This window comes from Amblyomma americanum, chromosome 8, assembly GCF_052857255.1.
Source record: "Amblyomma americanum isolate KBUSLIRL-KWMA chromosome 8, ASM5285725v1, whole genome shotgun sequence".
NCBI lineage: Eukaryota > Metazoa > Arthropoda > Arachnida > Ixodida > Ixodidae > Amblyomma > Amblyomma americanum.
In genome coordinates, this window is record NC_135504.1 from 12759427 (window position 1) to 12779985 (window position 20559).

Here is a 20559-nt window from a genome sequence, read left to right on the forward strand (position 1 = left end):
CTTCGGTAGTTGTGTACGAAATGCAACAGTATAGGTTAAGCTCGGTGCTTTTCAACCATTTGCGCTGCGCCGTATTGATTGTCTCGGCAGAAGAAAACTATTTGTTGTCCTCCCCGAGAGTCAGCGGCGATCCAGTCGACGGTTTATTGCTTCCGGCGCAGTATTTTCAGCACGCAGAGCTCAGCCTAACAGTGCTGTTGGAGCGTACGGGAAAATCAAGGCATAAAAGGCGCCTTCGGCCAGTTCATAGAACAGTTCGGCAGCTGTTCAGCGAGCACACCGTTCTAAGCGACGATCTCTTTTTCCATATTTTTCTTTCCTCGAGTTTTGATTGCCTCGGAGACAGAAATACAGTCGTCAGGCGCCCGGACAGCCGCCACTTCTGGGGCTGGTTCATCACTTCTGGCCACTCTGCAAGGTACATGTAAATGTATAGGGAAAGTTACATAGAAGTGGCAACGTGAAAACATTGTGGCACATGGCGGGAATCAGCATTCACAGGTTATGTGTGTGGATAGGGGCGGTAAATTTTTTTCGAAATTTAGAAAAAACTGCCCCCCCCCCCCCCCCCTTTATAACCATGCTTATGGCTCCGAATATGAAGCCACCGTTTTTTTTCGACCTCACCATGTCCCCGTCAATATGTCACCTTTCTCATTGTTTGCCTTCCCGAGATAGTAATTAAAACTCATCATTACTGATACTTACCACAACATGTACACATTACAATCATGTTCATGAGCAACTACTGATTTGACGCAGTCAGCCAATTACTCTACCTTTAAGATTTATTGACTTGGATTGCCACTGATCATACAGAATATCGCTTCGGATTTTTTTAATTTCGTTTCGAATTCGTGCTTATGGTTTCTTTTCTTAGGAAGTGTTTTTCGTGATATTGTGTGTTGTTATTGTTTTGATTTAAATATTCTATCATTTTTGACGATGGCGCCTCATTTCATGTTCCAAACTAAACATTTGGACAGATTTCCGTGTGCTTAGGAACGACTTAGAGCAAATTGTGGGGTATTTTCTCCAATCCCCAGTTTTTAATTTAAACGGGTTAAATTCAAATTCATAAACAATATAAATTTAAACAGGCTTCTTCTTTACCCCTGAAGCCGCCTCCGAAACGCCGCGACCTTTTCAAGTAAAAAGTTTACTGCTCGAGGTAATGTACGAACAGCTTACTATTTCATGCTTTCGGCTCACCACATATGCGATGCGAATCCTCTAGGTCTAAAATAAATAAAGCCCATAACGAGGTTTTTATCTTGGTGATGCGTAAAGGGTATCAGTGCACTAAGGAAAATCTGAGCACAGACAATTCGAATGCGGCTTCGAGAAGGAACATCGCTATGCTGGTTGGGAGAATGGTCATCTCGCTAGCAAATTGAGTAAATATAACTATTTGAGAACCAGTCTTCAAGTGCGCGGGTTGCTTCCAAGCTATTCCGGGTGAGAACGAATTTATCTCGTTCGGCACTATTTGTGAAAAAAGCAAATGGGTACAGTGATCAGAAAAAGAAATATGCAACATTTAGAAAACATTTAATCTACTTCATGCGAATCGCAGAAACATAAAAAAAAGCTAAGGGCATCGCCATGTTTCTAGATTTATTTGAAATTGTCTATGACATCCGGGCTTTTACCATGGCCTAGACTGCCGATCGCGATGCCGTACATCGTTCCTCCGGTTATCTCTTTAAACGTACAGGTGCCTGAAAAAAATTCTGACCAGCGAAATCAAAATGTTTTTCTTTTCTCTTTTCAACAAAAAAATGTGACTGTCTACTGCCCCACTCTGCTGCTGTATACACTGTAACGGGGCGGAGTATTTTTCAAGCCGCAAATGTACGGCTTTTCTCTCCACCTCCTTCCACTTCTTTGTGGAGAATAAAACTTGTATGTAAGTATGTAAAAATATGCATTGATACCTCCATGGCTTTCGCACCCACCCACAAACTGAAAATGTAGTCAGCACTTCGATCAGCTACCTCGACAGTGCAACCTTTAATAGAAAAACGGTGGTTTGAGCTAGTTGGCATTCTTTCATAATTATGCAATAGCGTTCCCCGGTCAGCACCGAGTCTAAGAGCAATTCTTGTAGTCGGGATGCGTCAGCACTAATTGAAAAGAACAGCTGAGGCCGTCACTTTCCCACAGTAAGTTGAAGTGGGTCCTTATGAGATGTAAACGGATGAGCATTGAGGGCGCAGGCTAGAACACAGAACAGAGTGCATGTGACATGTTCTTCAGCATGAAATTCGCGTATATTCCTGCACATACAAAAACGCTTGAAAACCGGAGATAAGCGCACGCGTTCTTCGAAGGTAATAGGAAGAGTCATTCCGTTCTGCGCGTCGCCTAAGACGCGGAGAAAGGTGTAGCCGAGAATTTATGGATGAAGGAGGGTTATGAAGATCAATGCTGTCCTTACACGAAGTCAAGAGAACTCGAGTCAGGTTACCCTTTGACTCGACTTCTCGGTTCGTCGTTCGCAACGCCCTACAGAAAGACCCAAAACCGCACGAGTGAACACCGTTGTGCACAGACGAGGTATGTGGCCTTCTTGATTTGTGTTTCTGCAGCGCCTATTTCACTTTTGATTTTCATTATTTGAGCCTGCGGTAGAGCAAACGAGGCATTAGAAAGGCAAGCTGCAACTCACTCGCAGTGCCACATCATGAAGGAAACGAGTAGGTTAAAAATGTAGTGTCTTTCGATTTTTTTGTGGCTTTCGCCCTTTCTGATTAAATTTAAATGAGGAATGTTCGAAACGATCTAGTTCTCGCCAACACCCCTTGTATGAACGGCTCCATCAGCCGAACTGCTTGATGCCTTTATGAGCAACTAAGACTACATTATAACAAGTTACGTCAAGACCTTGAAGGACGCGTAGCGTTCCATTGCCAATAAGAGTAAAACCTGATGCCATTTCTGATCGAACGTATTTATACACTTTATACACATCCTACAGTGCAGAACGCACCATAACAGTTTATTTAGCGGCTCTTTGCTCAGCGCAGATTAGCACAAGTACCAGTGTTTTGCGTCAATCGCACAGACATACAGGGAGGCTAAAAATACTTAGTAGGCATCGCTCCGAGAACACCCAGCATGATTATTATACTAGGACATGCATTGTAAGAGCGAACCTGAGGTGTGGGGTGTCTGCGATTGAGTCAAGAAGTTTTATTTTTCTGTCTTAATGCTATTTAAAGCACGAAATCGGCTCGGCTTTAAAAGCTAAATTTTGTCGACATTTTTGCTGCGCTTTTTCTTAGGCAGCTTTTAGTGCCGGTTTTTGGCAGCGCTGGCGCCATGCCTCTGCGCGGGCGACGCGGTTTGCTGTAAAGACAACCATGAGTCTATATGGCACAGCCGGTATCACGGGACTGCCTAAGTGTTAGCCGATGTTTGTCTCGTATCAAGCTTTTTTCGCCAAATTCTTATATACCCTATCCCGACACGCAGAGAGCGCCACATAGTCGTTTCAGATTGTTTGGCGGCGTCTTGTGTACGCGTGCTGCACCCAATAACAATAAAGGTTGCCCGGCGTGAGGGCCCTCCTTGATTGATTTGCCACCCGATCGCTTTAAAGCCTTACGCTTTGTGATGCGATCAAGCATGAGCTCCCATTCCAGCCAAAGCCGACAAAAGCACCGTGAAATACATGCAGTGGATGGTGGGTGTACAGTTCCAGACTTCCAGATTGTCCATCCTCTTCCGCGATTAAGTGGCAGAGATAGTTCTTTATCCCGTTTCTTCTGCTCGATATGGGAATCACTTTCAAGCCCTCCTGTACTATATAGCGACCGGTATCATTTAGCATCTGTGAATTCCCGGCGCACATATTCCTCGTGGCTCAAGGAAACCTGAATGGCACTGTCTTCAAGCGTCAGGGGAACGGGTGTTGGTTTCGATCATTACTCATAACTGCTCTTATGCTGTGAGCACCACAGAAAATCGCTCAAAGGATCATCGCTGTAAGATAAACAACTGTAAAGTGGTGTGATCAGTATCATCCCACACCCCTAAACGTTCGCGACTACTCGAAGCTGGTTTGTGGCTTTCATGCCACAAGGCCGAGTTATGTGCAATAGCATCGAAAAAAAGTTTGCATCTCGTTAGAGAATAGCGTACCAAATAGTTCGCTTCATGTAGCTGTCAATAATGAAGCAATGCTATTTGAAAACACACGTGTAAGCTACGCAATAAATTAGACCACCCAGTCACAACAAACGAACTGTTCTAAAAGAACTGCTATCTACTCTCGCTGGAAATATGTTTCAGACAAGAGTGTCGGACTGCCAGCAAGCTAAGCAACTTGAGTGCAGTTTTATAAGACGAAATTTGAAATCAATCAAAGGAAAAAGTTGTATTTTGAAAGGGTGTCCAACAGCACTGCGGGAATGTTGGGTAACACAAAACTTCACACCGTCATTTAATTCCACTATCTATTCTCAATGCCATAGCATTAGCACCTGTCCATGCCTTTACCGGAAGATCTCACTCCCGGTGCAATGACGTCACTTCCCGGCCGCCAGTGGGAATGTTGTTGTTGTTGTTGTTGAAAACTTTTATTGCCCAACAGAGAAAGACCACACCGCCTGGGCCGCTCTGTCTCACCCCCCTTTACAGGGGAGAGGACTTAGGAGCGGCCCAGCCGCACGGGATGGTCGCATTCGATGCTGGCCGGGTTGGTTTCGCCGGCGGCCTCTTCTGCCAGTTGGACGGCGGTGATTTGGAGCTCAGGGTCCGAGCTCCGCAACAAGGTTTCCCAGGCTTCCCTACTGCTAATGTTTTGCGCCCTACCTGGGGAGTAAGCGCACTCCCAAATTATATGGTCGAGGGTTCCTCTCGCCCCACACTTTTTACATTTATCGTCCTCGCAGTCCGATCGGATATGTTTGTTTAGTACTGGGTTTGGGTATACTCCAGTCTGCAGGCGTCTCCACGCCGTCGCCTGACTCCTATTTAACGACGTTTTTGGTGGGGGAAAACACCTCCGGCATTGCTTGTAGTGTTCTGTAATCTCTTGATACGAGAATAATCGCCCTTCTCTATCATGTTCGGCCTGAGCCGACCCATCCTGTACAGCACGGAGGTAGAGATCTCGAGCTGCACTGTGGACCGCCTCGTTACCGCTGACAGATTCGTGCGCCGGGGTCCAGATGATGTTGATCGTCCTATCAATCACTCCTTGTGTTAAAATTTTGGTGGTGAGGGGGTTTATCCTCCCTCTGCTGAAATTTTGGATTGCGGTCTTACTGTCGCTAATAATATATCTAGCTTTGGTGCCAGCGCAAGCGATCGCTATAGCGGATTCCTCCGCTATCTCGGTTTCTTTCCCTAGTATGGTGGCCGCCGTGATGAGGGTGCCCTCCCCATCTACCGCCACTATGGTCATGTATCGACTGTGTCTGTCCCCTGCCGCATCTACGTAGGCGACTTCATTTCGGGGTTTACCCCAATATATTCTTTCTATCGCTTCCGCCCTTTTCTGTCTCCTTTCCTTATTAAACTCAGGGTGCATATTCTTGGGTAGGGGAGGGATTCTTAGGTGCGCCCTGATTTCCCTGTCAATGTCGACCCTTTCCTTTTGCCCCCTGTCTGTGGCCATTCCAAGATTACTTAGCGTAGCTCTTTCCACTCGCGTCGTGCTGAGTCTTTCAAGTTGCGAGGTTTTAACCGCGTCCGCGATTTCTGCAATCGTATTATGCAGTCCTAGGACCAGTAGCTTCTCCGTCGATGTACAGATTGGGAACCCTAGGGCCTTTTTTACGCATTTCCTGATGAGCGCGTCTATCATGCTCCTCTCATCTGCCTTTAGGTTCAGATATGGCGTGGCGTATCCCACTCTACTAATGATGAAGGCCTGTACCAATCTTAGGAGGTTTTTTTCCTTGAGGCCGCCTCCCTTACTTGAGACCCTCCTGATGAGGTTTAATGTCTTGGTCGCGTGGTTTTCTAATTTGTTAATTGTGGTCGTGTTCCTCCCGTGTGTTTGTAAGTGGAGGCCCAATATTCGTATTGTCTCTACCTTTGGTATTTCCCTTCCTTCCACGTACACCTGTGGGTCAGAGGGAGGTTTGTTCCTGAGTGCCTTGTCATTATACACGAAGACTTCAGATTTTTCAGGCGAACATTTAAGTCCTCTGTCCTCCGCGTACTTTGAGATGACGTCTGCTGCCGCCTGCAGCGTTTGATTGATCTCTGCGTCGCTCCCTCTGTTGATCCAGAGGTTGATGTCGTCCGCGTACAGGCTGCAGTTTAAGTTGTAGTTCCCAATTTTTCGCAATTCCTTCGGGAGCCCTCTCATGGCCATGTTGAGAAGAGTGGGTGACAGTACCGATCCCTGAGGTGTTCCCCTGTTACCCAGCCTGATCACGCCGGAATGTATTTCCTGGAAAGTTATAACCGCCGTGCGGTCCGTTAAAGAATTTCTGATATAACGATAGGTTTTTAGCCCTATTCCTGCCTGCTGGAGCCCCTCCAGAATGGCTTCGTGTTTGACGTTGTCGAAGGCCTTTTTTAGGTCTAGTCCCATAATGACTTTCGCGTCTTTGGTTCTGGAATGAATTATGTCTTGCTGCAGCCGCAGCATGACGTCCTGTGTGCTCAGATGGGGCCTGAAGCCATACATCTCATCTGGCCATTTCTCTGTTTCCTTCATATAACTTGAAATTCTGGTCTGAATGATGTGTTCCATTAACTTTCCGACACATGACGTGAGTGATATAGGCCGGAGGTTTTCCAGCTGCGGTTGTTTCCCGGGTTTTGGAATCAGGATCACGGTAGCCTCTTTCCACAGCGGTGGGATCTCCCCAAGCTTTTTCCCAGCAATCCTGCATGTAGCTGGTAAGGGCCTCTATCGAGGTGTCATCTAAGTTCCTGAGCATCTTATTCGTGACTCCATCTGGCCCTGGAGCCGACTTGGTTTTGAGTTTCGCTATCTCCGCCCTTACTTCAGCTCTCGTGATGGGCGCGTCTAACTTCTCATTTGGAATCCCGTGGTAGTCGGGTAGCTCTCTAATTTCCGTGTCGCCTATGTATGTCTCGACGAGTTTTTTCATGAATATGTCGTCGTCCTGTTCTTCGCATGCGTGTCTAACTTTAGCCATTTTGACTCGTGCTTGTGGTTTGGACGTGTCAGGGTCTAATAAATGTCTTAGGATATTCCACGTCTGGGGGAGATTCATATTCATTTCCATGTCACTACATTTGTTAGTCCAATTTTGTTCACACAGCTTAAAGGCGTAATCTTCTATTTCTTTGTTATGACGCGCCAGCCTTCTTCTGAGGTTTTTGTTGTTTCTACCTTGCCTTTTAAGTCGACGTTCCATGCCCTGTTTGGCCTCCCACATGTGTAAGAGTCGGGCATCCGCTATTTCCGGATCTTTTTCTCCTTCTAGCGTCTTAGTTGTTTTCCTGGTGTCTTTCTTTACCGCTTCGCACCAGTCCTCTATATTTCCTATCTTTGTTATGTCTCTGTTCCCCCTAATCTCTCTAAATCAGTCCCAGTCTGTGATTTTCGTCCAGAAACACTTTTTTCCTTTGACTTTACTCCTGATTTCAACCGTGGTTTCCACTATTGAGTGGTCGCTCCCCAGATTGAGTTCCGTATTTATCCATTGCGTCGTTTCTACATTTTTAATCAGGGTCAGGTCCGGTGAGGTATCGGCGGTAATGCTGTTCCCCGCCCGCGTGGGGTGTAACGGATCAGTCAGCAATGTTATCCCCAGGTTATGCGTGTCCTCCCACAACTGTCTCCCCTTTGCGTCTTCCTTAGTGTACCCCACTCCGGGTGATGGGCGTTAAAATCCCCTACTATAATTAGCGGCTGGTTCCCCGCTATTTTAAGTGCCTTGTTCATTATCGCCCTGAAGCGGACCTTCTGTTGTCGCGGTGGGCTGTAAATAATGAGTAGGGAAGTGTTTGATTCCTCCTTTTTACCTGTTAGAATTGGTTGGTTTGGTTTTTTTGGGGAAAGGAAATGGCGCAGTATCTGTCTCATATATCGTTGGACACCTGAACCGCGCCGTATGGGAAGGGATATGGGAGGGAGTGAAAGAAGAAAGGAAGAAATAGGTGCCGTAGTGGAGGGCTCCGTTTTTTTTTTATGGAGGAAAAACGCTATGGCGCCCGTGTGCTGTGCGATGTCAGTGCACGTTAAAGATCCCCAGAATTTCTACAAAGACGTTTTCTATTACGTTGTCTTCTAAATCGTGTTCGATCGTTGCTACGTTTCTCTGCACCAGTGTTGTAACTCTCGATTTGTCCCCTTTCCCACTGTGGAAGGCGCGATACCCTTGTAATTTGGCCGGGCCACCGGTCTCCTGCAACGCTATAGCAAGGGGGGGGCTGATTCGCGGAGCGACAGCGTGCTCTGCAATACCGGTCGCTTGCGCCGATACCCGCGACAGTTCCACTGCCAAATTTGGATGTCATTGGGCGGTCTGTCCATTATTCAACTTTGTCATGTTCTCCTCAAGTAGAGTCACTCTCGCATTTAGGTTGGCGGTTTCCCCCTTTAATTGCTGGAGCGCCTCCGTCATGAGGTGAAAGTGATTTTGCATCTGTATCTGCATTTGTTGAATCTGATTGGCTAAGTCCTCAAGTTTACTGTCTCTTTCCTTAGCAAAATTCTTAAGACTTCTCTCCAGTTTCGCATTTAATTTCTCTAGCTTTTCATCCACTCTCAGGTCTGAGTAGTTTTCCTCCCTGACTTTGCGTTTAGATGGGGGTGGAGAGTAACCCTCGACCATCATATTAATCTCCGCACCCTTGCTGTCGGCTTGAGCGCTAAGAGGGTCGCCTTCGATTTTGTTGGGTGCCGCTATTTTAGATCCTCCTGCTTTTCCGCCCTGGGTAGCCGTGTTTGCGAAGCTCACGCCTTTGCTCTCACCATTATGGGTTGTTGATGCGCCTCGGGCTCGACTGGGGGTCCTGGCTCTCGAGCTCGACAGTCCCCTGGATTGGCTCCTTCCCCTGGATTGGTTCCTCCCTCTGGAAGAGCTTCGTCCCCTGGAGACTGTCCGCTGCTCCTCTCTTAGTCTAGGGAAGGAACTCGTCCTGGGCTTGTATCCTTCCTTCTCCTCGTCTGGTCTGGCCCTTGGGCGGCTCTGGTGTTCCTTGGGTTTTTGCGATGCGGTTGGTTGCTCCCCCCGTGTCCGCTTCTTCCTTCGTCTTCTTTTCCCAGTGTCTCTTTTTGATTTCGTACGGTGTACGATGGATCAGCTTGCATTTGCTGTCCCCCAGCATGTGATCTTTCCCGCAGAGTTGGCACTTCAGCTTGCAGGTGTGGGCCTCTGGTGGATTTTCCTGTCCGCAACCACGGCATTTGATGTTTGCCGGGTTTGGACACACGTCGATTCTATGGCCTAGTCTTCCGCATGCCTTGCATACTTCGTATTTCTTCTTATACAGGTAGCATCTGTGCGGGGCTCCCCCAAGGATGACTGTCCTCGGTACTCTCTCCTCCTTGAAGAGTATTAATATAGTCGTGGAATCTTTCCCGAGTCTTCTTACCCCGATAACCTCCGGGTTTGCCTTGTGCCGTAGCATCTGCATGATCTCCTCTTGGGTGAAAATCCTATCCACCCCGTGCACCACTCCCTTGCCGCAGCCGTCCGGAGCGGCCACGTAGGCGAAGACTGGCACCTGTTCTTCCTCCCCTAGCTTGATTAGGTTTATGCTCACGTATTTCATCTTCCTTTCCCCACTTGTCGTAGCGATGAGGATGGAATGTTGTTTCGTGTAGGGTATCACGATGTCTTCCTCTTCCGTTTCTTGAATATTTACGCCCGCCGACGCCTTGATCATTCTTGTTAAGTATGCAGGTCTATGTTGAAGGAGTCTATCTAGTCCACCTTTGGGTCGGAGAATAATCTTGTCCGCTCCCTCCGGTATTTGTGCCTCCTGTTTCTCTACTGAAAATGCTGCCAGTTTTCTTCCGGCCTGCCGGAGCCTGAACTGGTCGGCCTCGTTTTCCCTCCTGCTCTTCTCGAGCGGGACAACCTTCTTCCCTCTGCACTGGAACCACTGTCCCGGCGCCGTGAACTCCCGCGGGTCCCCTTCGTCACCTTCAACCACCTCCATGATGGCTGCCCTCGTTTCAAATTTCCCGCGCGCTTCGTGCCGCGCGCCGTGGCGCTGCTGTTCCTCACGCTAGGGGCGCCGCTGCGCCGCTGCTGCTCCCTCGGCTCCCCCGCCGGGGCTCCGACCATGTATCGCCCGGGTTAGGCTTAGCTCGCTTCGCCTCAAAAATCCTGGATTATTCGAAAAATCGGATTCACTTGGTGGAAAACTTGGTATCCTCGTATTCCCGGCGAGTTCCGACATCCGATTCTTCACTCGTTTTCAGTCGATGGGCAGGATTTCTCCCGATAACAGCGTCAAAGCATGGAGCTGTGCTGAGGCACGTCTGATCATGCCCACCGAGAGAGGGCGCCCCCCGCCAGTGGGAATATCTCCGTCTGGTGACGTCACTTTCACCCAGCGAATGGGAATGCTCCGCTCCGATGAACTTACTCCCCTCCAAAGAGTGGGCAAATTTTATAACTGACAACGCATGTTGGTCCCATTGGTATATTAATACTGTGGCTTTCGTATTTGCAGTGTCAAGTAGCGCAGCTCTGTCAATACAAAACCCTTGTGTATTTCACCTCCTCACGCCCGTTTAAAATGAAAAAAAAAATACTTTGGACAAAGAATTTTTTATTTTACCGCAGTACAACGAGCAGCAGGCTTAAACCATTTTAGATCGTATAAAATCACAGTGTGGCACTAGCTATTATTAGGTACCCTAGGTGTGCTCGTGTGCTTACCACGTTTACCGATGTAGATGGCTGCGGAGGCGGAGGACATCGTGGTCACCGGCTTCTCGGCCCGATTTCCTCAAGCGGACAGCTTGGCTGAGTTCAAGGAAAAGCTGTACGCCGGTTTCGACTTCGTCACAGATGACGAGATCCGCTGGCCTCGAGGTATGTGCTTCACCCACATTCACACACTCTCTACAATTTATTTTCTTCGAAGGTTTCGGAATTATCCCTGTTTAGTATTGCGTCTTGCTCCGAAGTGAATTTTTTTAAGTGACCACAATTTATAAGAAAAGCACAGGTTGATGACGGGCCACAATGCACGGTGCTCAGTGCTCCTGCTGTCATTTATCTGATTGGCGGATGCCTCCCGCAAGTTTGGCTCTAGGGGGCAGCCAGTAAGAGACGAGATAAACAATGGTGAATTTCGCATGGGGTTCGAATATAATAAGACGTTCCCACCAAATGAATTCAGGTCACCTGGGTCTGCCGGCGCGCATGGGCAAGATTCGTGACCTGTCCCTGTTCGACGCCGAATTCTTCGGTGTGCCACCCAAGCAAGCACACCTCATGGACCCCCAGATGCGGTTCCTGCTGGAGACATGTTACGAGGCCATTGTGGATTCGGGCTACGATCCCCAGGCCCTTCGTGGACGTAGGGTGGGGGTGTTCGTAGGCACCTCAAACAGCGAATCACACGAGGCTTTCAGCTTTGACGTAGACAAGATTGATGGATACGGCGCGACAGGCAGCTTGCAATCGATGTTCGCCAACCGAATCGCTCACTCATTCGACTTCCAAGGTACGTTGCGGTTCAGCGCTAATTCATTGTGTTACTCTCTGGAAAATGATTTGCCTTTTTTCTTCGCTATAGCGTAACCTAGCCACAGCTAGCTAATCGCTACGATCTCGATAAGCGTTCCACTGGTGGTCCCTTGAGGGACAAGTTAAAGGCATTAATACTTGATGCACGTGAACGTTAACGAGCAAAATAATGAGAACGCTCGTAAAAAACGGATGACTGGTTATAGTTACTTGCGGCCCTTTTGCACTTACTGAAGGTGATTTAAAGGAATAGCTGTGAGTCATCGTTCCCGTGGTCGTCGTGACAGAAATTTGTTTAAAATAAAAACCGGAAGTCCCTCATATAGACCAATTGCACTGTTGCCCAAGTTGTGCCAAGTCATGCATCTCTGAGATATGTCCACAATAAAGTGTTATCTCTGCTCATATAGCCTGACTGGAGAGTAAAGTATAAAGAGCGCCGGGGAAAGAGTTAAAGCATTATTTTTGCCTGAACTTGTTCGCCCAAATATAGGTCGGTAATGATAAGATATATCTTAATTATGTGAGCGGAAACCGACACAAGATGGCGAGCAGTCGTACAAGGATGATAGCGGGTAAGGAAACCTGACGCCAGAGGAGCCTTTGATGTTTTCATGCATGCGAACCTGTTGTGGCAGTCACCGAGTTAAATAATGAGTGATACATGTTGCAAGAATAACTGCCCCGGCGGGTTAATAAGTCTGGGAGACAGCTGTGTCTACAGACACGATCTTGGATATGAGAGATGTGTCGCGCTAGGGTTCTGAGAGAACACCCCGAAGCCGTCCTATGTAAAAGCAACATGCAGAAGAAGGAGTCGCGGAACGAACTAGTGTCACGTTTGTTTCACGCGAAGCCTATTACGTGATATTTGAGCACGGATAACCGCCACAGACGCCGCAACGGTTTTATCTAGGTGAGCAGGTAGCACGGTATTTTTTTAGGAAGTAGAGGAAATTTTTCGTCATGCCGGAAGATACTTACCATTCTGGTGTGCACTTGAATCGACTACAGTAGTTTTTATTTAATTATTCGTGTTAAAAATTTCTGTACTCTATATCGGGGCGCAGTGATTTATTTCGAGGGCTTCAGCACCGTTCCGGAAAATAATGGCATGTCTGCGCCATCCATCATCATCATCAGCCTGACTACGCCCACTGCAGGGCAAAGGCCTCTCCCAAGTCTCTCCAAATAACCCTGGCTCTTGCCAGCTGCGGCCACCGTAAGCCCGCAATCTTCCTAATTTCATCCGACCACGTAACTTTCTGCCACCCCCTGCTACTCGCGCCTTCTCTTAGAATCCACTCCGCTAACCTTAAGGATCAGCGGCTACCTTGTGCAGTACCTTCCAAAGATCATAAGTGTTTAGAATATGCAGGAAATACATGAGGAGCAAAGTTGACCGAAACTATTGAACAAGCACGTAGGAGCAGCCGCAAAGAGGCAAAAATAATTTCGGCGCAGTCACCTAAGCAAAGCACATGTAGTGCCTGATGGCATAAGGAGACGTGTAATCTGCATCTGCTGGTAGCGATTCCAAACTACCTGTTTGCAAGCCATCGCCACAATAAATTTTTCACAGTACGATACGGAGTGTGGAAAGCTATTGTAATAAGGAGTGTGATAAGGAATGTGGAAAGCAAAGACTTTTTCAGTCATATTCTGTTTGTTTTTTTCACCAAACATCAAACAGTGCTTGGGGATTACGGAGTTTCCCAGTACAGCAGTCATACTTTGAAGTAATCTTGTTTGAAAAGAGCGCATACAGCCGTCACAGTAAACCTATACGCCCTATAGACGCGCTGGTTAGAGCATACGAATTTGAACTTGAGCCCCATGTGAACACGACAGCGCGAAACACCTTTGCAGGCTTAACCATTCGAAATGGGGTTTGCCCCGAAAAGGCGCAGATGGTTTGCGGGCCTTTCCAAGCCCACACCGCTAAGAAAGCCGGGCTCAAGGGTGGAGGACGCTTGTAGCCATAGTTGTCCAGCGGTCGAATTCTTATGCGTCACACAACGAATACGGCCTTCATATGCAGTTTGCTAAGAACCATGCTGAAAACGCATGTAATTTTTAAAATCGTCATACCCAATGTTGAAATCGGGATGGTGTTGCTTAGAGATGGCTACCTTACTTTCAGGATTCAGCATGGCAATAGACACGGGATGTTCTTCGACTATGAGCGCCTTGCACCAGGCCACACAGGCTGTCCGTTCTGGACTCTGCGAAGCAGCTGTCGTCGGCGGAACCTCGATCTGCCTTAAAGCTGCGGCATCGCTAGGCTTTCTTCGATTGGGAATGTTGTCTCCGGATGGAAAGTGCAGGACCTTCGATTCCTGTGGTAAGTAACATCTTCTAGGGGCATCAATACGGCGAGGCATTTCATTATCGATACGCGTAACAAAGCATGGTCGGTGACTTGGACAGCCAAAAGAAATAGCCGGATCTAGCAATTTATAACCAGAAAACTAAATTATTGCTCAGCAGTCTCGATCCGCAGTTTGCAAGTGGTAGCGAGGCACGGCGAATGACAAGTAAATACGCCTACTTAGAGTATACTCAGCGAAATAACTAAAAGAATAAAATTGGGCTTGAGCGCATTCGGCATGTACGCTCAGGTTATGAATGACAATTTATCAATATCCCTGAAGCCAAAAGTATATAGAAACTATCTTAGGGGTACTTACATATGGGGCAGAAAAGTGCAGGCTAATCCGAAGGGTACAACTTAAATTGAGTGCAACCAAGGGAGCTAGAGAAAGGAAAATGATAAGTGTAACGTTATGAGACGGGAAGAGGGCAGAGTGGGTGAGGGAACAATGACATACTCGCGGATGAATGACATACTAGTCGAAATCAGGCAGACAAAATGGGCAAGGGCAGGACATGTAATGCGAAGAGAAAATGACCGGTGGTCGTTCAGGGTCATGGACTAGATTTTATGGGACGATAAGCGAAGCAGGGGGCGGCAGAAAGTTTGGTGGGTGGATGAGATCAACAAATTTGCGGCGATAAGTTTGCCGCGGTAGGCACAGCCCAGAGTTAATTGTACACATATGGGTGAAGCCTTCGTCCTGCTGAGGCTCTGTGCAGTCTGGCTGGTTACGATAATGAAACTACGCCTACTTTTGGCCTTGTAGCGTTTCTGACCGCATTATGAACGGTTCTTTAAGCCAACGCATAGGCTGGTCATGGCCGCCGATTAGTCTTATTCAGCAAGACTGTTCAGTTTTCTACCTCAACTTGTCGCTGCGGCTTTAATATTTCATACTTCCTGTAAAAAATCAAATACTGAATAAAAATATTACATTCCAGAAATGATTTCGAAGAAAATTTTATCTGAAAATAAATTTACTCGCCCCGCCCAATCGCTCTTCCGTAGTAATATTTTTAGAAGAAAAACGGGTTTAAAAATACGTCGGGTAGGTCAGAAATAGTCGTTTTAATGAGAGGCTATAAGGAATCATCCAGGACGTAATGAACCATTCACAGTTTCACCCTGTTTCATCAAGTACATATTTTGACACGGGTAGTCGCAATTGGATGTCTGAGAAAGAAATAAACACTAGAATTTATTGCAACCCACCGTCGAAGCTAAGTTTCGAAAGTGTAAGACTGTGGATTTATCTGAGAGACACTTTGAAGTCACTGTTTGGTGGCTGAGATTAAAGCTTCATCTGGAACATGTAAATCAGCGTTCTAATTCTGAAACCTGTTCGCAGGGTTAAAAGAGCCTGTGAGTGACAGGCGCAATTTCTTATAGCACGATCAGTTTTACAGCACTGCTGTTAAGCGCCCGATCTTTGGGTTTCGCGGCTCTTTAGTCTGCGTAACCTGTAGGAGCATGAGGAGGGAGCGTATCATAAGAGCGGTGTGAAATGAAGCACTCCAAAGATGAATGAGGTCCGAACAGAGGAAGAGTAGTTCGTGGAGGCCAACAGGTGCATCCTGTAAGAGAATGAGGAGGAATGACAAAGGAGGAGAGCATGGAGTGAGTTAAAGCGCTCTGAAGGAGGTCAGTGGTGAGAACAGATAAAAGAGGTTCGTGGGGCGCAGCGGCACTTCCAAGCTGCATTCCTGCTTCAAGATCACGTGACTTCTCGGCACATCGACTGGTGGAACTATGCGCGCCCAAGCTGGACGCTTCTTCAAAAGCAGATTAAGGCAATATAGTTTAGTTTGGTTCATAGGGGTTGAACGTCCCAAAGCGACTCAGGCTATGAGGGACGCCGTAGTGAAGGGCTCCGGAAATTTCGAACACCTGGGGTTCTTTAACGTGCACTGACATCGCACAGCGCACGGGACTCTAGAATATCGCCTCCATCGAAATTCGACCTCCGCGGCCGGGATCGAACCCGCGTCTTTCGGGCCAGCAGCCGAGCGCCGTAACCACTCAGCCACCGCGGCGGCATTAAGGCAATATACTTGCGCAAAAAAGGGAAGAAGAAAAAGAGATGGACTTCAAGCCGAGTCATTGAAAATTTTTAAAATTCAGTTTTCGTAGCCATAATTACATCTCGCTGCTGTAGAAACGTGAACATGTGCCGAAAACTCAGATAATCAATTTATACTAAGAGGAACCATTGCATCTAGAGTTCCTCAGTTTTCCTTTGAGAGTTTACATCTCATGACCGTGGCATGGAAATTGTGTTTTTTCAGACTTTCTTCCTGGGGTAGGATAGAAACATATGTGGAGTTGCGGAAGAAGTCCCGTCGGGGTCATGTGTTCACCTTTTGTAGAGCAAAGGCCTTGCTTCAGGACCAAAGCTGCAAAAGCCGGGCCATCGCTGAAACCTTGACCTTGACCTTGAATAAGCAATTATTGCCGCCATTAGGTTTCGGACCCACGGCGGTGCGAACAGATCAGATTAGCCGGCCCCCCTGTATGAGATTATTATACTGAAAAAACAGCGCACACAATACAGGGACGAAGAAAGGAAACGACAACACGAGCGCTGGCTGTTGTCGTTTTGAGCGCTGCCTGTCGTCGTTTCCTTTCTTCCTCCCTGTATTGTGTGCGCTGTTTTTTCAGAATGAGTACATACCAACTCGCCCAGTCTTCTACTTTGAGATCACTATGCTATTGCCAAAGTTTTTTCTTTATTGCATGGAAATCATTACCGCTGAGGCTTTACGTGCACGTATAATATTCCGCAATGCAGACACGCATCCTCATGTCTTCGCACACTGCACTTAACATGCACATTAAAATTGCTGCACATGCGTCAAGATCCGGCAATCATTCAGGCGGTCGGTCCTGCGCAGCACAAATCCCCCGCACCAAGGCGCACTGTTCACTGAACAGAGGTTAACGAGGTTGCTCTGCGTGTCGATCCATCAAGCTGGTCTTCCAGGGGCTATAAAGTTAAATTAGCAATAACAGACCACACGGAATGCTGGAGGACAGGCATGGACGTTAAAGTGTACGGGGATTGAGCTACCGCCGTATCCTACCGCCGCAGCCGATCACGCCTGTTGTTGTTGCCTCCGAAGCGATAGCGCATACCCACGGTGGGTGATTGGCTAGGGTTTGGTGCAGATCCAAACGGGAGAAAAATTCATGCAGACTTATCTCAAGCGGCTCATAAATAAAACTTGAGGGACCTGGAAAAACGAATAAGGAATTTTGAGAGATTTTGAGGAGATTCGAATGAAAATCGAGGAAACAAAGTGGAGAGGCTTCAAATACAACACACTCTCGCGCTGCTCATGATTGCACATCGTCGTCTTCATCAGTTCAGCCTCGATCAGAACTTAACATGAGTCTAATAACACGGCCTCAAATGCCGACAACTCAGTAAGCGAAATTAGGAGGCAATCAGACTAAACACATGCATTCGCATGTCTACTGCTTTTAACTACATTAATACGCTACCATTTTTTTTTCATACCTTCGTCGATTTCTGTATTTAAACTTTTTATATGTGCCTTATATCGTCCTTTCGCATTCTAGCTAACGCCTGCGCATCAAAGTAGTGCCTCAGGATGAATCAAAATTACTATGACTTCAACACAAGCAAAGACTCGAGAAGACATGGAATGGATTGCTGGATGAATTTTTATAACCTTAGGCCCCTCAGTGGGCACTGTCTAAAACTGCTTTGCAGCAAATGGCGAAAAAAAGCGCAGTGAATATTTGAATGTTGTTGTGTTGCAGCAAATGGGTACGCCCGAAGTGAAGCCATAGGGGTGTTTTTCCTTCAACGAGAAACCGAAGCTCGTCGCATCTACGCCAAGGTCAAACACATCAAAGCTTATTCCGATGGTCACAGGAGCGAAGGTGGGTGTACCAGTGGAAACGATATTTTGTACAGAGGATAAGGGAATATTCACGGTATAGATGGATACATTACTCTTACATATACCCTCGTTATATGATCATCTGAAATTCTCTAAATTAGTTTTCTGTTAAATTTTCAAATAAAAAATATTGCTTCGAAATTCCAATCTCACGCTGATATACACACTCCCTGCGTAACTTTAATGAACGGCACACGAGTCAAAGAGGAAGGAGTGCATTCTGGGAGCAAAATTTAACAGCATTGTTTACTGCTTCTTGGCAAAAGGAGGACATCTTTTATAGCCGTTGGTAAGGGAGTCTGTAATAAAATTGTGCAGCTGCAGAGCGGCAGATCCGGCGTGTACCTGAGTGGAAAGGACACAGCTTTGACTGACAACTGAATTCTTTTTAGGACTAGCTGAATACATAAAATATATTTTTCGCATAAATAAAAAGATAGTCACGTATACATTTAATGTTTTCTCACTCAGCATGCCATATAAAGACTCTGTTAGTATCATCGCAATGCTTCACGTGGGCAGAGAAATTTTTAAAATAGATAAATAATTATATTCTCAAAAGTTGGTAAGCAGTTTCTGTAGTGTTGCTTAGGCGGTCACAAAGGATGATAGAATGAAGGCTGCATGGTGAGAGGCAGAGTCGAGGCAAGTTGCCATAGGTGAGAATAGAATCTGTCAAGACAACCATACTGCAAGGCAATTCTGTGCGAATTGTTATCATTATAATTTTGTCAAGTGCCACGGTAGCACTCTCTGAAGTGCTCCAGGGACGTAAAAGCTGGCTTTTACGTAAATTTTGCATTTATTGGTTACTTTTCTTGTTGGCGATTTTTCTGCAGGTATATACTCTCGAATGACACCCTATTTTGAAAAGAGCAAGGGTCATCAGAGGAAGTCTTCGGATTACTATTCACACGTTGCGAAACACTTTAGTGCCTGTTAAAAAAAGGACAAAGAATGTGTGCTTCCGCTTCTGGATAGGATAAACATCTTATCCATCGTGTTTTGAGGCAAAACAACTACATCTTATACAGGCATACGGACCGTCGTACACGTGAGTTGTTCGAGGCGTATATTATGAGGAAAAAAACAGTGGTATGCGTTAACGATCCTTCCGCTCTACTTGGTGACTGTGAGATGTGGTTACTGGATGCGAGGTTGTGACGACTACGAATTGATAGCCCTGAGCACGTGCTGTTGCGATAATTGTTTGCTTTGGGTGCCTAAAGATTTAAGGTGCTCTAAACTAAACATTCTTTTCTCGATTCCTTTCTGCGCTTCGCTCCCTTCAAAGCACCTGACAAGTGAATCTTTGTGCGGTGTTTCAGGAATAACCTTCCCGTCACACCAGGCTCTGGCTCGGTTGCTCAGGGACACCTACAGCGAAGCCGGAGTGGATCCCTGCAAAGTGGGCTATGTTGAGGCACACGGCACAGGAACCCAAGTGGGCGACAGCCAGGAGTTGCTCTCCATCAGCAACGTCTTCTGTCAGCCGCAGCGCGAAAAGCCCCTCAAAGTTGGAGCCGTCAAGAGTAACGTGGGACACGCGGAGCCTGCTTCTGGTAAAACACAGCTGGCCTCCATTGCGCGGAAGTCTATTGAAGTACAAATGCGGTGCGCCGCCATTCTGTGCCAGGCTGCACGATGTGTTTAGCGAAGAGGAAGCGTACATGCTGCTCGCTTTATTTATAACCTCTTTCTGTCGCAACCATTCCTTAGCCACTTTCGGCATGGTATGGTCCCCAAATGCGCACCCTCTGTAAAGCTGTTACCGTCCCTTCTTTTAAAGCACTTATAACCGCCACACACTCGCTCACACAGCGTCTCTGAAGGATGGACCCCAGGCCGAGGGATCCACTCCTGTGGCAGATTTTATGATGCGTGCTTGTCGTACTCAGTCTCTTGAAAAGGCGATATACGTGTTTATAGAAATTCTCAGCCGTTTTTTTTTTATCTTATAGAACCCTTCCGCCACCTGTCGGTCTTATCAGCTAAATGTACTCGTAAGGCACGCTGCCGTTTCTGATTCACTCTTCGGTGATCAGCCGTCAACTCAGCGCAGCATTCCAGTACTGTGTTATAGCACTCAACAAAAAAAATGTATTTATTGTGGTGCCGTCGATACTGCCCTTCATTTGCAGCGGTAGGTAATAATGATCCACGCCGTACTTCAAAGCAGCAACCTGTTTCGAGTTCACCTCAACCAGGGGTACTTACGCAAGTAGAGATTAAGCGTAACGTCGCTAATTTGTAACTGAGGAAGCGGAAGAAATGGCGGTGGAATGCGAAAGTTGTGCGTTGTGAGAAAAAGCAGTGTGGAGGGGGAGATCGCTGCGGCTTGCGATTGGAGCATATCATAAGCGCTTAGGAACAGGGGGAGGAAGCGTACCATAGAGTTTGGTTGCAGCAGGGTTGGGTCATGTTCATCAGTTTGTCATGGTAATTGCAGAAGCTCTCGTGGTACGTTTTAGTGCTGAGCCCGGTGACCGTTGCCGTGTCACAAGCACCGGTTCGGTGTACTCGTAAAATCTATTACATACACCTGGCTATCTGTGTCAGCGTCTCACTGGTGATGTCTTCAGACCACAAATGATCACATTGAAACCGA

The 20559-nt window shown here is 47.0% G+C and overlaps 1 protein-coding gene across 1 annotated transcript in view; it reads left to right on the forward strand.

The window, feature by feature from the left end:
* The first annotated feature begins 278 nt into the window (after positions 1–278).
* The window catches only part of LOC144100925 (fatty acid synthase-like), a 55681-nt gene continuing 35400 nt past the window's right edge, over positions 279–20559 (forward strand). The window contains exons 1-6 of the mRNA XM_077633848.1: positions 279–418; positions 10850–10988; positions 11299–11625; positions 13792–13992; positions 17809–17931; positions 19280–19513. Of these exons, the coding sequence (XP_077489974.1) occupies positions 10850–10988; positions 11299–11625; positions 13792–13992; positions 17809–17931; positions 19280–19513 (1024 nt within the window). The 5' untranslated portion in view covers positions 279–418. The remainder of the gene's footprint in view (positions 419–10849; positions 10989–11298; positions 11626–13791; positions 13993–17808; positions 17932–19279; positions 19514–20559) is intronic.